Source organism: Watersipora subatra, chromosome 1, assembly GCF_963576615.1.
Source record: "Watersipora subatra chromosome 1, tzWatSuba1.1, whole genome shotgun sequence".
Taxonomy (NCBI): Eukaryota; Metazoa; Bryozoa; class Gymnolaemata; order Cheilostomatida; family Watersiporidae; genus Watersipora; species Watersipora subatra.
This window is the reverse complement of record NC_088708.1, coordinates 51430905-51451894: the sequence shown is the minus strand read 5'-3', so window position 1 is coordinate 51451894 and position 20990 is coordinate 51430905. Positions and strand designations below refer to the sequence as shown.

The 20990-nt window shown below is 35.7% G+C and overlaps 2 protein-coding genes across 2 annotated transcripts in view; one reads left to right on the top strand and one right to left on the bottom strand.

Annotated features, from left to right (window-relative positions):
• The window catches only part of LOC137410522 (lanosterol synthase-like), a 294280-nt gene that overhangs the window by 24733 nt on the left and 248557 nt on the right, over positions 1–20990 (bottom strand). Inside the window, exons 2-8 of the mRNA XM_068095952.1 lie at positions 12325–12526; positions 11457–11595; positions 10706–10814; positions 7955–8076; positions 6118–6214; positions 3304–3439; positions 1486–1594 (exon numbers count right to left, since the gene is read on the bottom strand). Coding sequence (XP_067952053.1) covers positions 1486–1594; positions 3304–3439; positions 6118–6214; positions 7955–8076; positions 10706–10814; positions 11457–11595; positions 12325–12501 — 889 coding nt within the window. The 5' untranslated portion in view covers positions 12502–12526. The remainder of the gene's footprint in view (positions 1–1485; positions 1595–3303; positions 3440–6117; positions 6215–7954; positions 8077–10705; positions 10815–11456; positions 11596–12324; positions 12527–20990) is intronic.
• Positions 18493–20990, top strand: part of LOC137410523 (lanosterol 14-alpha demethylase-like) — a 55747-nt gene continuing 53249 nt past the window's right edge. Inside the window, exon 1 of the mRNA XM_068095953.1 lies at positions 18493–18757. Within this exon, the coding sequence (XP_067952054.1) occupies positions 18581–18757 (177 nt within the window). The 5' untranslated portion in view covers positions 18493–18580. The remainder of the gene's footprint in view (positions 18758–20990) is intronic.

The window sequence follows — 20990 nt, the reverse complement described above, 5'->3', positions numbered from 1 at the left end:
ATTGCGATACTACATGTATATACAATATGTTTTGCTTAATTGATCTTCAGCTGATAGTACCTTGGTGTTTGTGAGACGGAGAATTGAAGGAAATGTATCCACAAGCAATATTCAAATGAATATTGCTTGTGGAATATTCAAATGAATATTGCTGCCAGCCACTATGTCATATCTGATTAGTCGCGGCATCTATGGTTTTTACACAAAAATTAAAACGTAATTCCTTTAGAAACCCAAACAGAAACTGGTTGCCGATACAAAACCTATCAGTACTCGAGCTATAAATCAATTTAGGTAAGATGTTTTTTAATTTAAGCCTTGAAAGGGTTAGTTTCTTAAACAGAAAAAAATTATCAATAGCTTCTTGTAGGGAATTTTGTCCGCTTTCAAATGGTGTATAATGCAACCATCAATTTTAGAGCGACTGCCCATGGGAGTGATTTTTTGTGGTTAATGTTGCAGCCTCTCCATTATAACTTATATAAAAATAATGGGCGTGGCCGGTTTGTTTGGAATCGAGCGAGCTCCCATATGCGCTTCTGTTGGTCGCGGGACTCAGTGAAACTATACCACTCTGGCGGCGAACTTAACCATTACGCTACACAGAATACAATGGCTTTATTGGGCAAGTAGTCATTATATTGGTTAAGATACTCACGCTTGAAGCGCTTGCTTAGGGTTTAATGATGTTCCATTGAATTCGAGTAACTTTCCAGGTCAGTTACTCAAATTCATTAGGTAATTCTTCTATTACCCGTGCAACGACAGGCTTTCACCTAGTTACATGTATAGCACTATGTCAAATATAGAGAGCACTTATAGTTAGTGATACCTCTTAGCACTAACTAACTATACCTTCTAAGAGTTAGTTAATCATAATAAATTTGGGTGTTATGATTAACTTACAACCAGGTTAGTCACTTAATCATAAAAAAATTGTTTCAAGCAGATATAGATCTCCTCTCATCAGGTGACAGGAGATCTTTAATGCGATATAATGATAACAGACCTATGAGTTCTCATCTGTTATCACTAAAACTAAATTATTAGAACTACTATATGACAAAGATGTAACTTTACAACATAGCGTCACATAGGTATTACGTAAAATATGGTAAATACAATATATAATTTAACTTGAGTCTTGATTTATCCAGACTTGTAATTCTGATAGAAGTACCTTTATAGTACAAATTAGATCGGTTAGCCGGGCACCTTGTAATTACATAGACTGGGGATAATGTACATCGAGTTAGATTTTTGTGCTGCGGTCGGATGGACCAATGTAATGTAATTCACTGCTGCCTGATTTAACAATAGTTGAAACTAAACTGTTAATAAGCTCCTACTCTTCTGAACTACTACGGTAACTACTGATTGGTGAAGTAACTCCCGCTAAGCTGATTGGCTGAAAATATAACATTGTAAATTACAAAAATTTTAAAGCCGCAGCAGTAAATTTAGAGAGGAAGCGTTGCTACTCACGGTATGCCACATCTAGCAGCCAGGAGTGGGGTGAATAAAGGTCAGCGGGTGAGACATTGTTCCTCTGTGACGGCCAATCAATAGTGTCAAAGTCTTCGATGTACAACTCCTGTAGAGTGATGAGAGTAACTATACTGTACACCTGGTGCAACGTGTCATACCTTACCTAGATATTAGCTTATACTAGCAGTATGCGCGGCAGTATCCAATATTTCTTTCATTATCAACCAGATAGCCTGCAGGTGGGTGATTAAGAGGCTAGTTCTTAGGAATCAGCTGGCAGTTTTGAAACCAAATATGTTGTCGAACTGGCAGAAGGCATGGAGCATTTGCAAAGTTTAGATAAAAATGGGGAAAAATATGTGGAAACGAATAGGGGAGAGGTAAACCAACAAACAGACAGACATACATGCGCGCACACGTCCACAAAGTGAGATTTGTTAATATAGATGGTGAAAGATCAATACAAGTACTGTAAACCAGTTAAAACTGGTTTAAGATTATCCAGTACAACAGAGATCTACAGTGTTGTGAAGTTATCAGCTGTTTACTAATAAGTCTTGCAATAAGATGCTATAATCTGTGGGCTTTGATAGCTCACAGTAGTACATGTACTTGCATTCTATGAATTGCTATGCTACTACTTACTACTTCTATGAATTGTCGTTGCTTTAAATGCTTCAACTTTTGTTTCCTCAAACTCAACCATAAAACAACAAATACTAGTAATAAAAGTATATTACAAACTTAGATCCAATTCAAGTGTAATAAGGTTACCTAGTTCTTTTGAAACTTTGTTAGAAGCATCCTGCCATTTTATACATGCTGATGGTACAAAAAAACGCAGAAAGAAAATAGGTCAAATTACCACATCAGAATCCTTTTTTCCATCATTATTTTTTTTTAATTTGAGTTGAATAATAAAAAGATTGATTGACCGAAGTTTAGCTGGCAAGTACTATCAACTTATTACTGTCTCTGACACCACCTGACCTAACAAGAGAGTCGGATTCAGTAAGAAGGAACCAATGAACTTGGGTTAACATCACTTTGATTGTCAGCTAACCACACGAGCTGTTGCTCAGACTCACTTGGCTATGACAACAGAGTTTTAGTTTCATCTCGACTTTGAGTGGACCTAACTTACCAATAGTTCAAGTGATATTTCACACAGAAACTAGACATTCCATGAATACTGTGCAAAACATCCACCGTGCTGTTAAGTCACTGAGGTACCTTATGTGCTAAATCATTCCTTTAGAGCACACTTCGGTGAATAGAACTGTGCAAAAAATCAAGTTCTTATTCCGATGATACTTCTTGTTCAAACAATGATTTCTACAACAGTCTTGCCATGCATTGAACCAGTTATATTTAGAGATTCTTTAGGCTACTTCCAATATCAGGTCTGATTAATATCACAGCTGATTCTATCAGTAGAACATGATTAAATTATATTCAACTTAATTTTAATTTAAAATTAAGAACAAAAATAAATAAACACTTGTATGGTCACACGAATCTAACACCTGAACATTAATGTAGCGTGATAAGTATGGCATGTGCTCATAACCCAACTAGTTGACTGAATGTGTTGTTAGGAAGTCATTCATCTCAAAATATAGATATTTAGGTTACACACAACCCTCTCCGGGAATGTCATTGAAGTATAAAAGAACAGTAGCTATTCCTCTTTTGACATTTGTGACGAAAAACAGACGAGTTGAAAATGCACTTTTTCAGCTCACATTATTGAGAAGCAAAAATGACCTTGACCCAATTAACACAGCTATCAACTTGTATGTAAAATAGACTGACCTCCCGGAGACTACAGATGAGTGGAGTAAGATCGGCGGAGATACGTTTGCCATAACAATATGCCATAGGCAGGTAGACCTGCCTGCAGTGACACCATAGCTTGGAAGGATGAAAGGGAATGCAGCTGGGCAGGTACCTGAGGTGTGTCCACACAATGACACGTATAGCATCAACTCATATGTATACACTATACATTATAGGTTTGCATTGTAAAACATAGATAGGCCTATTGCGACTTATACAATATATATATAGATATATAAATATATATATTGTATAAGTCACATATGTATAAGTATTTATATACACATTGTATAATTTATAATTTAATATTTATTAAATTATATAACATATGATTAAATTACATTAATTTAATATATATTAAATTAATATAAGTTAAATTTAAATTATATAATTTAATATACATAATTTAATATATTTTAAGTTATATAATAATATAAGTAACTTGACATATATTAAATCATATAATAATATATATAATTGAATATATATTAAATTATGTAATAATATATAAAACTCAAAATATATTAAATTATGTAATAATATATATAACTTAATATATATTAAATTTTGTAATAATATATATAATTTAATATATATTAAAACAAGTCTTCCAACAAAAGCTGCTTTCAAATGTGCCTAATATTTGTCTAGGGTTCACAGCCCTATAATTGTGGGAGCAAGAAAATTTTCAATCGTGAAATACTGTGTATGTTACACAAGTTATTTCTGCTTGTCATGTGACCAACTAGAAACATGAAATACTGTGTATGCTACACAAGTTATTTCTGCTTGTCATGTGACCAACTAGAAACATGAAATACTGTGTATGTTACACAAGTTATTTCTGCTTGTCATGTGACCAACTAGAAACATGAAATACTGTGTATGTTACACAAGTTATTTCTGCTTGTCATGTGACCAACTAGAAACATGAAATACTGTGTATGCTACACAAGTTATTTCTGCTTGTCATGTGACCAACTAGAAACATGAAATACTGTGTATGCTACACAAGTTATTTCTGCTTGTCATGTGACCAACTAGAAACATGAAATACTGTGTATGCTACACAAGTTATTTCTGCTTGTCATGTGACCAACTAGAAACATGAAATACTGTGTATGTTACACAAGTTATTTCTGCTTGTCATGTGACCAACTAGAAACATGAAATACTGTGTATGCTACACAAGTTATTTCTGCTTGTCATGTGACCAACTAGAAACATGAAATACTGTGTATGCTACACAAGTTATTTCTGCTTGTCATGTGACCAACTAGAAACATGAAATACTGTGTATGTTACACAAGTTATTTCTGCTTGTCATGTGACCAACTAGAAACATGAAATACTGTGTATGTTACACAAGTTATTTCTGCTTGTCATGTGACCAACTAGAAACATGAAATACTGTGTAGGCCTATGCTACACAAGTTATTTCTGCTTGTCATGTGACCAACTAGAAACATGAAATACTGTGTATGCTACACAAGTTATTTCTGCTTGTCATGTGACCAACTAGAAACATGAAATACTGTGTATGTTACACAAGTTATTTCTGCTTGTCATGTGACCAACTAGAAACATGAAATACTGTGTATGCTACACAAGTTATTTCTGCTTGTCATGTGACCAACTAGAAACATGAAATACTGTGTATGCTACACAAGTTATTTCTGCTTGTCATGTGACCAACTAGAAACATGAAATACTGTGTATGCTACACAAGTTATTTCTGCTTGTCATGTGACCAACTAGAAACATGAAATACTGTGTATGTTACACAAGTTATTTCTGCTTGTCATGTGACCAACTAGAAACATGAAATACTGTGTATGCTACACAAGTTATTTCTGCTTGTCATGTGACCAACTAGAAACATGAAATACTGTGTATGCTACACAAGTTATTTCTGCTTGTCATGTGACCAACTAGAAACATGAAATACTGTGTATGCTACACAAGTTATTTCTGCTTGTCATGTGTTGACCAACTAGGAACTAGACTGCATGCTCTTAATAAAAGATAAAAAGACATTGCTTGGTATGTCACAAAAGTATTACATAATAAAAAGCAATAAACAGATGAATAAAAACATAGAAAATCTAATTGCTGTAATTTAGCAGGTATTTAATTAGTACTTTTGAAAGTCAAACTTTCCAAGTTGTAGTTTTCAGTAAAAACTTATCCTATTCTAACAAATTGCAGTTGTAAATGACCTTCACTTATCAAATAATTGAGAGAACAATGAAAAATATTTTGCGATTAGTCCAGTATAAAAAGAAACATGTATGATTTAAGCTAAGCTTACAATGGATGACACTAATTTGAGACTTACGGAAAGTAAAATCAATGTATTATTTTCTACTTCATGCTATCAATGAGAGGGCTTTAGACACTCCCCCTTAATCAACTTTTGAATCTGACTATACACACTATGACTGCAATAAAAGCTACTATCTATCATATCATAGGCTGATCAGATGAAGCACTATCGCTCCTAGCTTGGTCTTAATGAAGTTGTGCTCTCTTTATCGAAGACAAGACATTTTATTTATGCAAAATCTAAAGGTTATGTAAGAGTTGCATACAATTTTCTTCAGTTTGTGTTTGTAGACAATAAATTTGGGAAATAAATAAAAGGTGAAACCAAGATGTATGCTAAACCCTTAGTGTGACTATATATGTATATGTAATATACAAATATAGTATATGTAAAATATACAACTATATAGCAAATATGTATACTGTAACATAGTTTTCGCAGAGCATCAAGGAATGACAACTCACCACATCTCAGGAAAAAGACTGTTCATCCCATCCCATGAATAAACATTTAATATGGCTAGCCAGAACTTGCCCCAAGATGGTATGGTCACGGCACCACCTGTTGTACCACAGAGATTATAAAAGGGCATTATAACAAAACAGAAGGCTGCTAAAGGGAAGGTCAAAAAGATGAAGATAGAGCTGATCAATAAGAACAGCTCAGTATACAAACTTCTGCTCGTATTCTGAATATGAACCAAATGATTTCAAAACTTTGTAGAACTTCATTGAGGTGCAAAAATTTTTATAAATTTATATACACCTCAATAAACAATAAATATATAATAAATGTATATAAACTTATACAGAATAGGTATACAGTATAACTGTATATATATATTTATATATATAAATTGATAAATTTAATAACTGAATGACTGTAAATCGATTGCCTAAAGCCTTATACAGTCATACTTTGACATACGAGTGTCTGAACATCCGAAAAATTTGAAAAATGAGGAAAATTCCGAGCAAATTTTTGCCTAAGCTACGAAACAAATGATACGAGCATAGGAGATGACTCTAAATATGGCCGCCAAGTGACCGAGCATGCGACAGGTCGCTTACAAGCATAGCATTAGTCAATCCTTCTCATCAGATCAGTTTGAAAAAGTTTTAAAAAGGCCGACGAAAAGTAAATGTAAAAGCGAGGAAAAGAGCCAAGCTAAAAAATGAGGATGAAAAGTAAAAATACTGAAAATTAAAACAAAATTAGAAGAATTAGATTAAAGTTTATTTTCAAGTGTGCACAGTAAGCTACAGTAAGCTACACTCATTTAGGTTATATTTAAAGTTTATGTGATGGTGTGTTACTAGTGTAGTGTACTGAAGGCGTTGTTGTCAAGTCACTCTCACACCGCCATTAGCCGTGGCTGTCTGTCTCAAAGGTAAGAACTCCATACAGCACTGTACATAACAATGTTACATTTTGCTACAGTTTGTAACCACTAGACAGGTATTTGTTAATTTGTGAGTATAGGTGGTAGATTACAACAATTTAAAATGTGTTTTTTCTGTTGTAATATTCTGTTTTAGGTGCTTTTCAGAGGGTGAAAACGGAATAATTTGTGTTTAGTTATTTTATATAGCAGGATTGATTTGAAATATGAGAGAATTGACATACAAACTCGGTCCTGGAACATGTTAAACTTGTACGTTGAGGTATGACTGTAGTGTGAACCAGCCTTTAAGAACAGTCGACTTTTTCTAAAAATTGGATACGCGTAGCCCTAAAATCGTATAATACTAAGCAGCCCATGCCCTATTTCATGGCCTAAGATCTTAGGGCCAAGCAGTAGAACTACTGCCTTTATAGTTTGGGTGAGATAACAATACACAAGTCAAATAGTCAAAATCTTAGAGAAAATCAGAACTGGCATGCGATCCGATTGGGTCACTCGGTTACTTCAGGTGTTGTTCAAAAGAATCACAGAATGAATAGCTAACGTCAGATCATGAGCATTTCAATTTAAATGTATGATATTAACAATACGATGTGAGTAACATATTAAAAAGCTGGAATATTCATTAGCATAAATGACCTCATGATAGCATTAGTAAATATGAAATACAAAGGGTTCATTCGTAGAAAAAACATTTGACTGCAAAGATGTTGCATCAACTCAACCCTGATGGATTACTGACTTGTATCGCTAATGCAATCAGCCCAGCAAAATATTGCTGCAATCAAATTGAAATTGTAAAATCGCATACAAAGTCACCTAAACATGTTGAATTTAGGAAATTTCCTAAGGCGACTTTCAACCTTTCACGAAACCTCTGGGTGCACGGGACCAACCTAGTGAATGCAGGAGCTCGCGAGCTTGAATCAAATCGTCATCCGTAGAGGGCACACCCAATAACCTCATAGCCACATAGTTCAAGGCTGTTCCAAACACTGTCGGAGGTCCTTCTATGTGCCTGTGAGGAAATTGAAAGTTTCATGTCATGGAGCCTTACTGTGAGGCAGTATATATGAAATCTAAATTTAAAATCTGATAAATGACAATGGCAGAAACTTCTGTTGGCACCTGCAACAGTAGCCTGTCTTGACAAGCTGTTGTTTTTGCGTAGTTGTCCCCCCGTCGAGCGGCGAGCAACAACAGCTTGTCACAAGACGTACTGCACCTGATGCATCAGCTGCACTTATAGGGAGTTGTTCTCTTCCGTCTACGCGGCTTGGCCGCGATGTTATGTCGGTCGCTCCATTGGTAATCATAACGGATTTTACGCAAAAATTTATGTAGAAAAAAAAACAAGATTACAACGTTTAACCAAAGACCAGTTTTTTGTGATAAACTTTAGTAGAATTTAAGAATAAAATAAACTTAAAATAAAATCCATTAGAACAAATAAAACTGACTGATACAAAAATAGAAATAAAACTGACTGAGCGCACAAATAACGACATGTTTAGTCGCTGTTGTTACCTAAGTTCTCAAGTTCTACTAAAGTTTACTGCAGAGAGGGGTCGCCAGTTAAACGTGATAATCTTATTTTTTCTACATACGGTAAATTTTTGCACAAAATTCGTTATGATTACCAATGGAGCGACTGACATAACATCGCAGCCAAGCCGCGTAGATGGAAGAGAATAACTCCTTATAAGTGCAGCTGATGCATCAGGTGCAGTACGTCTTGTGACAAGCTGTTGTTGCTCGCCGCTCGACGGGGGGACAACTACGCAAAAACAACAGCTTGTCAAGACAGGCTACTGCAACAGATGTACCAACAGAAGGCCTTTGAACAAAGAGTTGTGATAAGGAAACAACTCATCATTTATTGTCACGCTGTTGAGTATGTGACAAGCCATGTCAGGTGCTAATTAGATGTTCTGATTGGCATGCTATGACTAAAAATTTTGATAAGTCCTTTCGATGTAAATGGATGTGAATTCAAAAGTATGCTGCATGGCATATCCGTAATACACGATACTGTCATATAATTCTGGGTGGTCTAAAGGAATTGCCATCAAATTGTTCAAGCCTGGATGTACAACAATCACAGAATTGGCCACACTCAAACGAGTTGAAGTGATTTCTTATCACCTATTACAAAGAAGATACTCTGGTTAAATGTCAGTGGTAAAAGACTCAGGCTGTTACAAACAGCTGATGCGTGGCTCAAAACATTATTTGGAGTTGCGATACTATTAATTATTTCCCTACAGTTATACGTACCATAAAATCTTTTTCCAGAGTCATCCTATGATTAATTATTTTTCTAGAATTATTGAATTTTTATCATAATACAATTTTATCTATGAAACTATAGTATTATTCTTTATGCAAGGCTATTTTACTATTCTTGCTTCTTTGGAGTTGCCTTCTTATAATTTAGCCTTCGATAAAAATAGAATGTGGAATAGCATCTAGAAGTTTCCATTTCAAGACCCAATCCCATGTGGCAATAAATACAGCATTTATGTACTTACAATACCAATGCAACTTAACAAAGCGAAATAAACTTGTCTTTTCAGATTAGCATAAGCATGTCAACTCATGCAGTAGTTGATATGCTAATATGTGTTCTTACTATTAAAACCTTGGTATTCCATATCTAGTACAATTCTTTATCTCATATACCTCATGCATTTACATACATGTATAAATTTGTTTGGAAATGACACCTACATGTATATAAATAACTAATCAAAGAAATGTAATTGTCATAACCTTTAAAGCATATTACCATATAAAGTTTATACCGTTATATTTTTCATTACCAAAATCTGCAATGCAACAACAATATGTTAATTCTGTAATATTTGAACACTAAAAGACTGGTCAACTGAATGAGACAACAGTCACATATATATAAATACTACACGAATGACCGGCGTTGCACAGGTATTAAAAACAGTTTATAAACAGTGGCAGGTAATGTAGTTTCCATTGGCTAATTTGAGTAAGCTAGTATCCATATTGCTAAACTTACTAATAGTAGCCGTGAGAGCAAGCTTTAGTGACGTTGCGCGTAACGCAAAGTCACTATGTGGATTTAGCCCAAATAATGACTCATATCACCCAATGAATCCATTACATCTCATGTAGCTTAATGGGTTAGCGTGTCACCTTGTGAATGGGAGGTTCCAAGATCAAATCTTCTGCGATACGGATTATTCAGTGCAAGGTTTTAATCGTTGTAGCTGGACATACAGCGAATGATGACAGATGACAAACTTCGAGATTTATAGATGAGGTAAGTAAGATGTCAGTTTATCACTGTTAGCCACTCATGTTGTAGTGATGACAGAGAGTAATTCAGTTAAAATTAACCACACTCAGAGAAGGGCATGAAGAGTGGATGCAATGGATAGGTTCATAACTCCTAAAGCTGGCAAAACTAACTCGACAACTTTACGTACCCTAGTTCAAATTCTATAAATAATCAATATGCAACGGAGCGAAATTCTGTTCTTGATAAGGTCAGCCTTATGTGCTTGATGAAGTCAAAGCATCACCCTTTTATTATGGTTACAATAGTGAAAGGGTGATGCACTTCCATCGACACCACATAGAAAAATATCAACAATATAAGATATACTCACAGACCCCAGCCTCCATCAAGGCACTTCACCGACCGGAGGTACCTGGTCATCTCTAACCGTTGTGGCTCTGAGAACGACGTCCCTGTGATGTAGTTAACGATGACCAGCCCTGTAGGTAATAAGTTAGAGATTATCGAACAAGTCTTCTGTTATCAGTGCAAATGTATATAGTTCTTTCAGTGACCATGTTAATAAGTATATATATTGCTTTATCGGCTATAATTTCACTTCAAACAGACATGTTTTCCAGATTATACCACACAACAATCTTGAAGCAAATAAGGGCAACAGTTAGCCAATAAAATCAAATGCTTTGACATGTAGTGTTTAAAATACTATAAAACCTCTAACTGAACGTCACCTCTATTTGAACCATCACCTCCAATTGACTGCCACTATAAAGAAAGGGTTGAAAAATAGAGCGTCATGGCGTTCGATTAGAGGTTTTACGGTACCTTTCTCTGCTAAAAGATTGAATATTAGGTAAGGATTGTTGAAGCAGCTAGCAACGGTATTTTCAAAATATGAAGAAAACAAACTCTGCTCTGTAGAAGTGCAAACAATGAAAAGCACAAGTCAAATAAACAATGGGAATTACATCTTCCCTCATTCTTTACATTCATGTGTTATTATGCTTCACCGGTTCCCAACTACTATACATTAAGTATGACACTAAACTCATAGACTGGTTTCAGTTGGTTGGGAAATGAACAGGATGTGAGACTCTCCACTAAAAGGGATGTAAGTATACCTGGCATAAGAAATAGAGGACCCCCGTAGTCGCCTGCCCAATGACCATCTTCAGCTTGCAGGGCGGAGTAGAATTTCAGGGCGTTGTAGGATGCGGCCTTAGCAGTCTTTGGTACTGGCAGAACTGGAGCTAAAGAATCCTTGGGAGATGGTAAAAAATTGTGTTAGATTAATAATGAGTCATGATGATATTACGTGACCTATCATGGAGTCGAAACCAAGAAAAATGAATATTCATAACAGTAAATTATTGCTGATAGCTTCATTATCCAAGTATTAGGTCGGGTCATGACCCACAACTATTACAGTTATGTAAGATAATATACTATGATCTACCAACTTATTACACAAATTGCTTTAACTAGCAGATTGCTTTTTACTATCAGCATTAAGGTGAACATTAAGCGTTATGATTTTTTTCAGTAAAATATTATGAGAAACACATGTGTTTTTATATGATCGAGATTCCTTTTAGGCAATGCAACAAAAACATTGACATTTTTGTTATTATTAACTAACCAAAAAATTTAGAATGTGTTTACCTTTCCGAGAGAGGAGTGATTAATTACTAGTTTCATCACTGCTGCTTTCTCCATCACATAATAATCACAAACTACCCTTTTTACTAGTAGGCCTATGCTGCAAAAGTTGGTTCCCTTCAGCTCATTGAAAAAAAACGCTTTCTTCAACTGCTGATGGATGTCGAATAAATTGACCTTTAGCAAAGAGCAAGCGTGACAGAAACGATACAACGCTAGCTGTTAGCTCCATGGTTCAAGATAGTAGCTTATGTACATCAACTAAAAGGGAATACTTTGTCATACTGCCATACTTTGTGAAAGTTTTGTAAATATTATAAAATAGCTCACCGTTGGAAGGCCCAAAGAGTGCTTTTCTAACAATGTTTGATTTGGTAAACCATCACCACTTGGGTCAACATAATGCCAGGTCTGCCTTCCACCAACATTTCTAAGCTTCCACCTTCTCAGATCCGTAGCTGACTTTGTCTTATAAGGACCTCCTCGCCTTCGACGGAAAGTTTTCATTGTTTGGAAAGTAACCGTCGTGTAACTGTAGCAAATCATTTTGGAAATTATAATAAAAGATTATTTAAATTTACACAACATAAATAACTTAAGTAGTCATCAGAGACATGTCAGAATAACAAACATGGGAATCTTAACTGTGCCTGTAATTCTATAACACAGTATGATTTTAGACAGTTTTATCTCAACAATAGACAACATTTTCCAATTGTTTGTTGTTGTGAAACTTTGTAAAATGCAAGGATTTATTGCAAGGAAAAACTATTTATGAATACACTTGCACCTTTTAAATTCACTTAGCATTAAATTCAGAGTTTTGAAGAAAAGTTGGAGTATTTGGTAAAATCATCAATATGCAGTTTTAAACACAACAATCAAATATACTTATGCTAGTCAAAGGAATATTTGTGTATGTCTACATTAAATATTGCAAAACATAAAATTACACAAAAATACGCAAATAGGTTTTATAAATGGAGTTTTTTCAGTTGCATAACTCGGATTTGACTTTGGAGTCTAGCAATACTTGGTGGCAAGTCAAAATAGTAACAAATATCCGAAAATTAAATAATTTCATAGGCAGCTGCTAAGTTGAATGAGACACGTAAACGAGAATGAAACATTCACACATATCAGCTTGTATAAAATTGCAGGATATCTTATTCCGAAACAAAAACCAGTGCTTAAAAGGTTAAAACAGAGTCAAACTATATTCTATGTATGGTCTTTCAATTGTGAAACATCTCCGATATGAATGTAAGCAGTTTTAACAAACAAGAGTAGAGACCCTTCAATATGACCCTAGCATTTATGATATTTTCATTTAACTCAGCGCATCAAAACTAATCTACTCCAATTAGATCATTTTATTATAAAATACACACAGAATAGAGCAACAATATCACTTTATATTTTATATATGGTAAAATTAAAACCAATTTCATGCTTGGCCAATGGAAAGGAATTTGCATCAGGTTCATATGGCAGACCAAAGTTGTTTTTGCTATTTGTTTAAGTCTAACATCACGTGACAATAGCTAGAAAAAATGATTTCATTTCATTTACTCAAATTGGAATATATTTATTAGAATAATGGTTTAGAAAATGCTGAAATCCACTTTTTGAAATAATATTATTTTATTATATTATATACAATTAAATCATAAGAACAGCAATATCAACTGGTTACAAGCCCAATAACATGCTATACTTTAAAAAAATAGAAAAACATCTAATTTGGGAGACTAGATTCATCAACTATTTATAACAGAATGATGGCCCATCTACCAAAGAGAAGTAGAGCCAGTGAAGACTCTGAAAAAGGGCATAAGCTGAACTGGCATAGTTGACTTCGGTGGGAGAACTTATTTCCTATGACTTACGAGTCGACAGCTCGTGTCAATCCATACAGCTTGCCGATAAAAGCTGCAGCAACAAATTATTCACTGCACGTAGTTACACAAAATTTCGTCTCCTAAACTCATATTGATGTACAATAGAACCTTTGCTTACAAAAGACTACATATGAAACTTTCAAGTAGCAAAACGTCTTTTGGTAAAAATATTGCTTCGACTTGCGAAGGATATTTCTAGATACAGCAGGTCGAAAAGCTTTTCGTAGTTTGGCCCGCTTTTGCTAGTTTCGTCTCGTTTGCTTTCCATAGATACAACTTCAAACGTGCCTCATTCAGTTTCTTTTGTTCGCGAAAGTCAGTAAATGACCAGCGCTTTCTTTTCGCTCATTGTATATGTTTGAGTTATCATATCACATAAAGATTGGGGCAACTTTTGTTTCTAGTAATTAAAGTTCTTTGCTTTCTGTATGGTGACCGTTTTTTAGTTCTAGCCGATGTAAATAAATTTTTCTATGTATGCTCTGAAAAACATTTATTCTAGGCAAAACAAAACTATGGTGGAAGACCGTGAGCTCATCAGTTTGAATTAACTCTTCATCGATGCAACATAACAATACCCACCTCTTCTTATTATGTAGTGATATAATTCTAGCATATATTTGTAACAGGTTTTAACCATTGTATGTATTTACAATTTATACAAATGTTTTATCTGAGTTTTGTAAAGACTTGGAATGGACTGGGCTATTTATTTGGCAAAATCGGTTTTTAGTTAACAAAATATTCCACTTACGAAATGGCTTTCGGAACGAATTAACCTATTTTCATAAGGAGAGGTTCAACTGTCCTTGAACAGCTACACCTCAAAACACAGTGCTTGTATCATTGAACTACACACTTCTTGACAAGAATAGAAACCAAAGCTGGAGTCGCCTTTAGCTCCACATGATATACACCTGCAGAATATGTTAACCTTAATCAAGCAGAAAAACTGATGTTTAATGTTTAATAACAGGATATGGATATGCGCCATATGTTCGAGGAGCCCAAAATAACCTAAAGTCATCTTGTGAAATAAAATATGTGGCCTAGTCTAAGAATATCACAAACTACTCTACTTGCATATATAATGTAAACCACAGGGCTACCACAAACAAAACCAATCACCTTAGATAGAAAATCAAGGCACCATAATACAAACAAGAAAAATTTAACCAAGCTAGTTCTGCTAGGCAGATTGGTGCTAGAGACTACTTATCAAAAAGAAAAAAAGAATTATACAGTAAACAGTCCCACACCATAATAATCCGTTGCCAGAATGTTTAAGTTATAGGAATTTTACGTTATATGAACAATAAAACATATCTAAATTGTCTAATACGTTCGAAGATTGTCCTAAACTCATCCCCCTTTAGCCCTAGAAAAAACTATAAAAACTGAGATTTATTCACTTTTTTACTCATATCACTAGCTACTTATGTATTTAGTTACTATTACAGTTGTTCAAAAGGATAGTTGTGCATTATATTTGTTTTCTTTTTTCCCCCGTTTTCGCACTTTAAGGGTGTGCTTTCATTACCATGAATTACATCTGCCCTCATCCACTTCCTGCAGTAGTTCTACTGTATTATACGCTAGCCGAATACATAGGTAATAAAAGAATTACCCGATGAATTTGAGTAACTTACGTCGTAAGCTAGTAGTCTAAATCTTTACTAAACCAATAACGGTGTTTAAAACCAGCTTAATAATGGTTACGTTACGCGTAATGATAAACTGTGCTAGTTATTAACCTCAAGTGCTTTAAGCGTGAGTATTTTAACTGTTGTAATGAATGTCATCACAATCATTCATTACTATGGTCAATGGAACGATCGTAGTGTAGTAGTTTTGATCGCTGGTCTTCAGACCTGGAAGTTCTGAGATCAATCCTTTGCGAATCAGATTTTTCATTGCTAAACTTTGATCACTATAACTAAACACCTAGATGGACAGTTCGACAAGTAGATACAAACATTGAGATTTATATAGAATTACTACAAGGATAATGGTATCAACAGCTAATTAACCAGCATCACATTTACAATGACATATAGTGTGAAACAAACACAAAGCACATCAGTTGTGGTAGCTTGGAACATACAAATATTTTTGCCTGATCCAAATAGGTCTAACATTAACCGCCAGCTTACTTTTGAGCCCCTGAACTACTATTCCCAACAAAAGTTTTGTTGGAGGCAAAGTATGAACACTTTCTTGCCCTCTCCACACTTGTAAAAGAACTTAGAGCTGTGCTGAATAGTATTGAGAATCCAACATAGATGAAAAACCACATATTATGAAGAGATATGAAAATTTGAATTACTTATTGCCATTGTTAGCCTACATATTCCGGGTTTGGATAGACCAAAAAAGTCCATTCAAAGCAAAAGGGTAAAAACAAAGCCTCTCTTATTACAAGCTTGATACTGCAACAGACATATGCTGCAAAATGCTAGAGTAAATCAATTACATCGTCTAGCCATTATCCAAAGCAAACTATGGCATATATGGCAAATATTTTCTAAAGGCTCTCCGAAAAAATCAAGCAATGCTTTACCTTCTTTTTACAATTTAGCCAAAGTCTGCTCAGCAATCTAACATACCATAAAACCTCTAATTGAATGCCATCTTTATTTAAACTCCACCTCTGTTTGACCACCACTACAAGAGAAGGAGTGAAAAACAGAATGACACCCTTTAATTGAACGCTACCTCCATTTGTCTCCATTACCTGCATTCACCCATTTACTTCCCCTTCCAAAATATGCTATCACTGATCAAAACTACTACATAACTTAAAATGAGTATGCAAGACAATCTCAAAATCGGCAAAATTATCTATTAAGTCTACTGAGAATAGCAAGGTCATCAAAATCCTTGACTTTGTCCAACATACCCAATGCAAAGCTCAAAGTTCGTAGCCTAAACTAATCACTGTTCTTCAGAATTAGAAAATACTGGCAGTGCGATAGAAACTATTAAAACACAGTTTGGTCATAAAATTACTGGAGTCATGTCTAAATACAGTGTGTGTAAATGGCATGCCTAGGCATGTTCAAAAGTATCGTTATGGTGCTGATAGAAGTACTTGATTGTCCACCACAGAGTTGTTGGACACAGCGAGACACCACTAGTTAAAATAGGCACTTTCAGAGGGGGTGAAACTCCGAACAATGCTGTTGCTAGGCAACCAGCTGGTCAGGAGCTATTTGATGGTCCCTCTAGTGATGATTAAGTAGAGATTGGGCAGCCAAACTTCCTGACCAATAAATATCAACTTGACGAGGCACAGCGGCAAGTGGGTGAGGCCAAAAGGTCACTGGTGAGAGAAGATGTGTTGTATGAACAGCCTGTGCAGCTCAAGCAGTCACTGCCTGTGCGATGGCCTCTTACTTACTTTGACGAGTGTGTTTGCTAGTTTCGAGAGAAACTGAGAAATGATGGATGTTCATAATCTAGTGCATTAGCCCACATGCTTTGGTCATGCAGAACAGATAACTGCATGCGCAGTTCATGAAAGTGCTCATGTGAAAACCCATCATACCAAAGGCAGTACATAAAAGTACTGCCTTGTTAAGATCGTCATGAAACACTAACGTCAATCTATGAGTTTGCGAACTTGCGACGATATGTAACCGCGACTCCGCGTACTGAACTAAATGACAAGTATGCTACGAGTTGGTTAGGTCATACCACTTTTTACTATGGACCAGCAAAGGTCTAAGGTTTAGGTAAAGTTATCTAAGGCGTAGATCTATCTAATCGATTACAAAACTTTGTTTTACAACAAAACACCTCTTAACGTTCAAATATACTGTGGATGTTTGCAACTATCGAGGTTACACTTTGAATGAGGAATACTCAGTTTTACCAACAACATTCAAAAATATGGAATAACATCAACCTGACACTATGACTTACAGTAAGCAGCAGCGACAAACGGGCAGGAGGCCTTGATACAGACGTCTGCAAAAGCCTAACAAACAGTTTAAGATAATTTGATGTTTGTTCGCTTAAAATAAACTCTAATCTAACTGCATAGAAACGTAGCAAAAGCGTTTATGTAATAAATAATTACTTTAGATTTGTTTAAATATGTTAAAAAATAAATCTAAAAAGGCACTCTATAAAATGAGTTTATCTTTTTTTCCGTTTCACATCCAGTGAAGACGCTTCTGAATCTGGATTTGTAGAGATCTGGTTTCGCTTTGCTTGTACAGGCAAAATTAAAATGAAACTGCACAATGGGTGAGCACGTGTATACCGCTTCATCAGCTGTTTATCAAGAGCCAATGGGATCGAATGGGGTGAAATCTTATTTATTGATACGCAGTTTGTTAAAATAAACGATTTTAAAATTACAACAAACTGCATGTTATCTTTGCATAAAAATTTTTTAATTGATTATTTTAATTTAATATTGTTTGTTTATATTTAAATGAACTTTGATTTTGGATGTTTTTGCATTCGCGTAGGATTTTTCTTTTCGACGGTATAATAGAAAAGTGTCTCCATCCCAACCTCGGAATCTTTAAGTTGCTACTGGCGTAATAGATTAATATTACTATAGTATGCGGTTTATTAGCACAAATTGGTGGACAAACGTGTTTCACCAATTCAATGTTGTGTACAAAATAGGCGTTATACTGTTACTTTGGTCAGCAAAGTACCTAGTACAAGCGATGGCTGGCACCAGCAGCTCAGCCTACATTCAGCAAACATTTGCTACCATATCGGAAGGCATCAATAGCAAAAGTGGCGATCTATTTGCCGGATGCAACCTGACTACCATCACCACATTGATCCTAATTGTCATAGCCGTTCTTCTTTTACGGAAAGCAACCCAGCAAAACGTAAAGGTATCAATACCATATTATGGTAAAGGTATGAGCAAGCCTAAACTAAGTGTAGATGGGTACAAATACCGGCAAACTCCATAAAATAATAGTTGATATCAATTGTGATATAAACTATCTAATGCAGTTTATAAATAATGAAGCAGTTCGCTTATGCAGGGTTTATTTTGTGTTAAAAATTGGTTTTCGTAAAATAATTACTATTAATAGCAACAAGCCCTACACATGAGTAGAATATGTAAGTTATTATTTTGGTTTCTATGTATTATTTAGATATGTTTGTAAAATAAATTTGGCAGTATGACACCTTGTTGGATGCAGTACTGATTAAGACTAACCAATAAGTCAAGGACTCGACTCGCGGGCACCCCTACTACACAATTGTGCCGGGATAAAAAATACTGGATGAATGGCATATCTTTGATATTATGACCATTTGTTGTCAAATTCGATGGCTCTCCAGCCTCTGCTTAGTCACCGCCTTTGTACTGCATCAAACAGTCTCGAGAATGCATATTCAAGCCAAAGTGAAAATTCGCAGTTTGAAAAGACTATCGTAGCTTGTGACTACCAGAGTCGGTATGATGGGTTTTCACATGAGCACTTTCATGAACTGCGCATGCAGTTATCTGTTCTGCATGACCAAAGCATGTGGGCTAATGCACTAGATTATGAACATCCATCATTTCTCAGTTTCTCTCGAAACTAGCAAACACACTCGTCAAAGTAAGTAAGAGGCCATCGCACAGACAGTGACTGCTTGAGCTGTACAGGCTGTTCATACAACACATCTTCTCTCACCAGTGACCTTTTGGCCTCACCCATTTGCTGCTGTGCCTCGTCAAGTTGATATTTATTGGTCAGGAAGTTTGGCTGCCCAATATCTACTTAATCATCACTAGAGGGACCATCAAATAGCTCCTGACCAGCTGGTTGCCTAGCAACAGCATTGTTCGGAGTTTCGCCCCCTCTGAAAGTGCCTATTTTAACTAGTGGTGTCTCGCTGTGTCCAACAACTCTGTGGTGGACAATCAAGTACTTCTATCAGCACCATAACGATACTTTTGAACATGCCTAGGCAAGTCATCTACACACACTGTATTTAGACATGACTCCAGTAATTTTACCGAGCGCCCAATGTTTGGTGCATGATAATAGCAAAGGTTTCATGCACATTTTGTAACCAACTCTAACATGACTCGCAAGTCCTTCGTCACCCACTTGAAGGTTGATGTCAAACGGTATCTGCCATGGATACCTAGAAGGCGAAGCTGAAAAAACATAATTAGCCTCCAACTCCTTCTAAGGCGCCCCATACCAAAATGTAGCCTTTTTAGGTGGTAAGGATCCTTCACCACATACCAAAATGTGGTAATGGCTCATTCTCTTATCTGGTTGTTTCTACCCGATTCGGAATTGAACAGAAACTCCTATTCGTCAACAAACGGTTTTGCTGACAAAACATGTGTTGAATTATCAATCAACAGCTCAACACACAGTCCTCACTCAATTGCAACATTGAACAACTGAGCGACCACATGTGCAGCAGACTACGACTGTGAGAGCCACCAGTTAGCAAATTTACCGGTCTAGAAATTTCTATGGTTGTCGACACCAATTAACAAATGTTAACGCATCTATGACCAATGTAAAGATTTCAAAACTATGCAATAGCCAAGTTAATCCTTCGAGCAACAGCCTCAAGTTCAGCAACATTAATATATAAGTAATCCAACTGCATGTACTTTACGAGCCAGGATGCATTCTCACTATTGTCATCGACCTCCAGGACCACATCCATGCTAACGGAACTGGCATATATCTACACAGTAACTGAACCTCGTGGGTTTACATGTCAAGCACCCTGCACTGGGTCTTCAACTCAAGGTCTATTCAAGAGCTCATCAGTCGAAGTACTCATTGTTTTTTAATCAAGTGGATCTCAAGGCCTGCTACATTGCGAGAGTTTCAAAAAAAGTTCAATCTTAGCGCAGGCTTCCATCAATGAGATAATTCCCAACCAATTGGCCATTCAAGGAAAAAAGCTCTTTTAGTCAGTCTTGATCATGTGATATATTTGATAGAATATGTTAATTTCCAGAGCTTGAAAACACAACCGTGGCTTGTGACTAGCATAATCACTATGACTGGTTCTGAGACGAGCTCGTGTGAGGATTCTTTTGAATTTCCAAGCTGGCCCTTGTTTTGCATGACCAAAACAAATGTAAACTGTAAA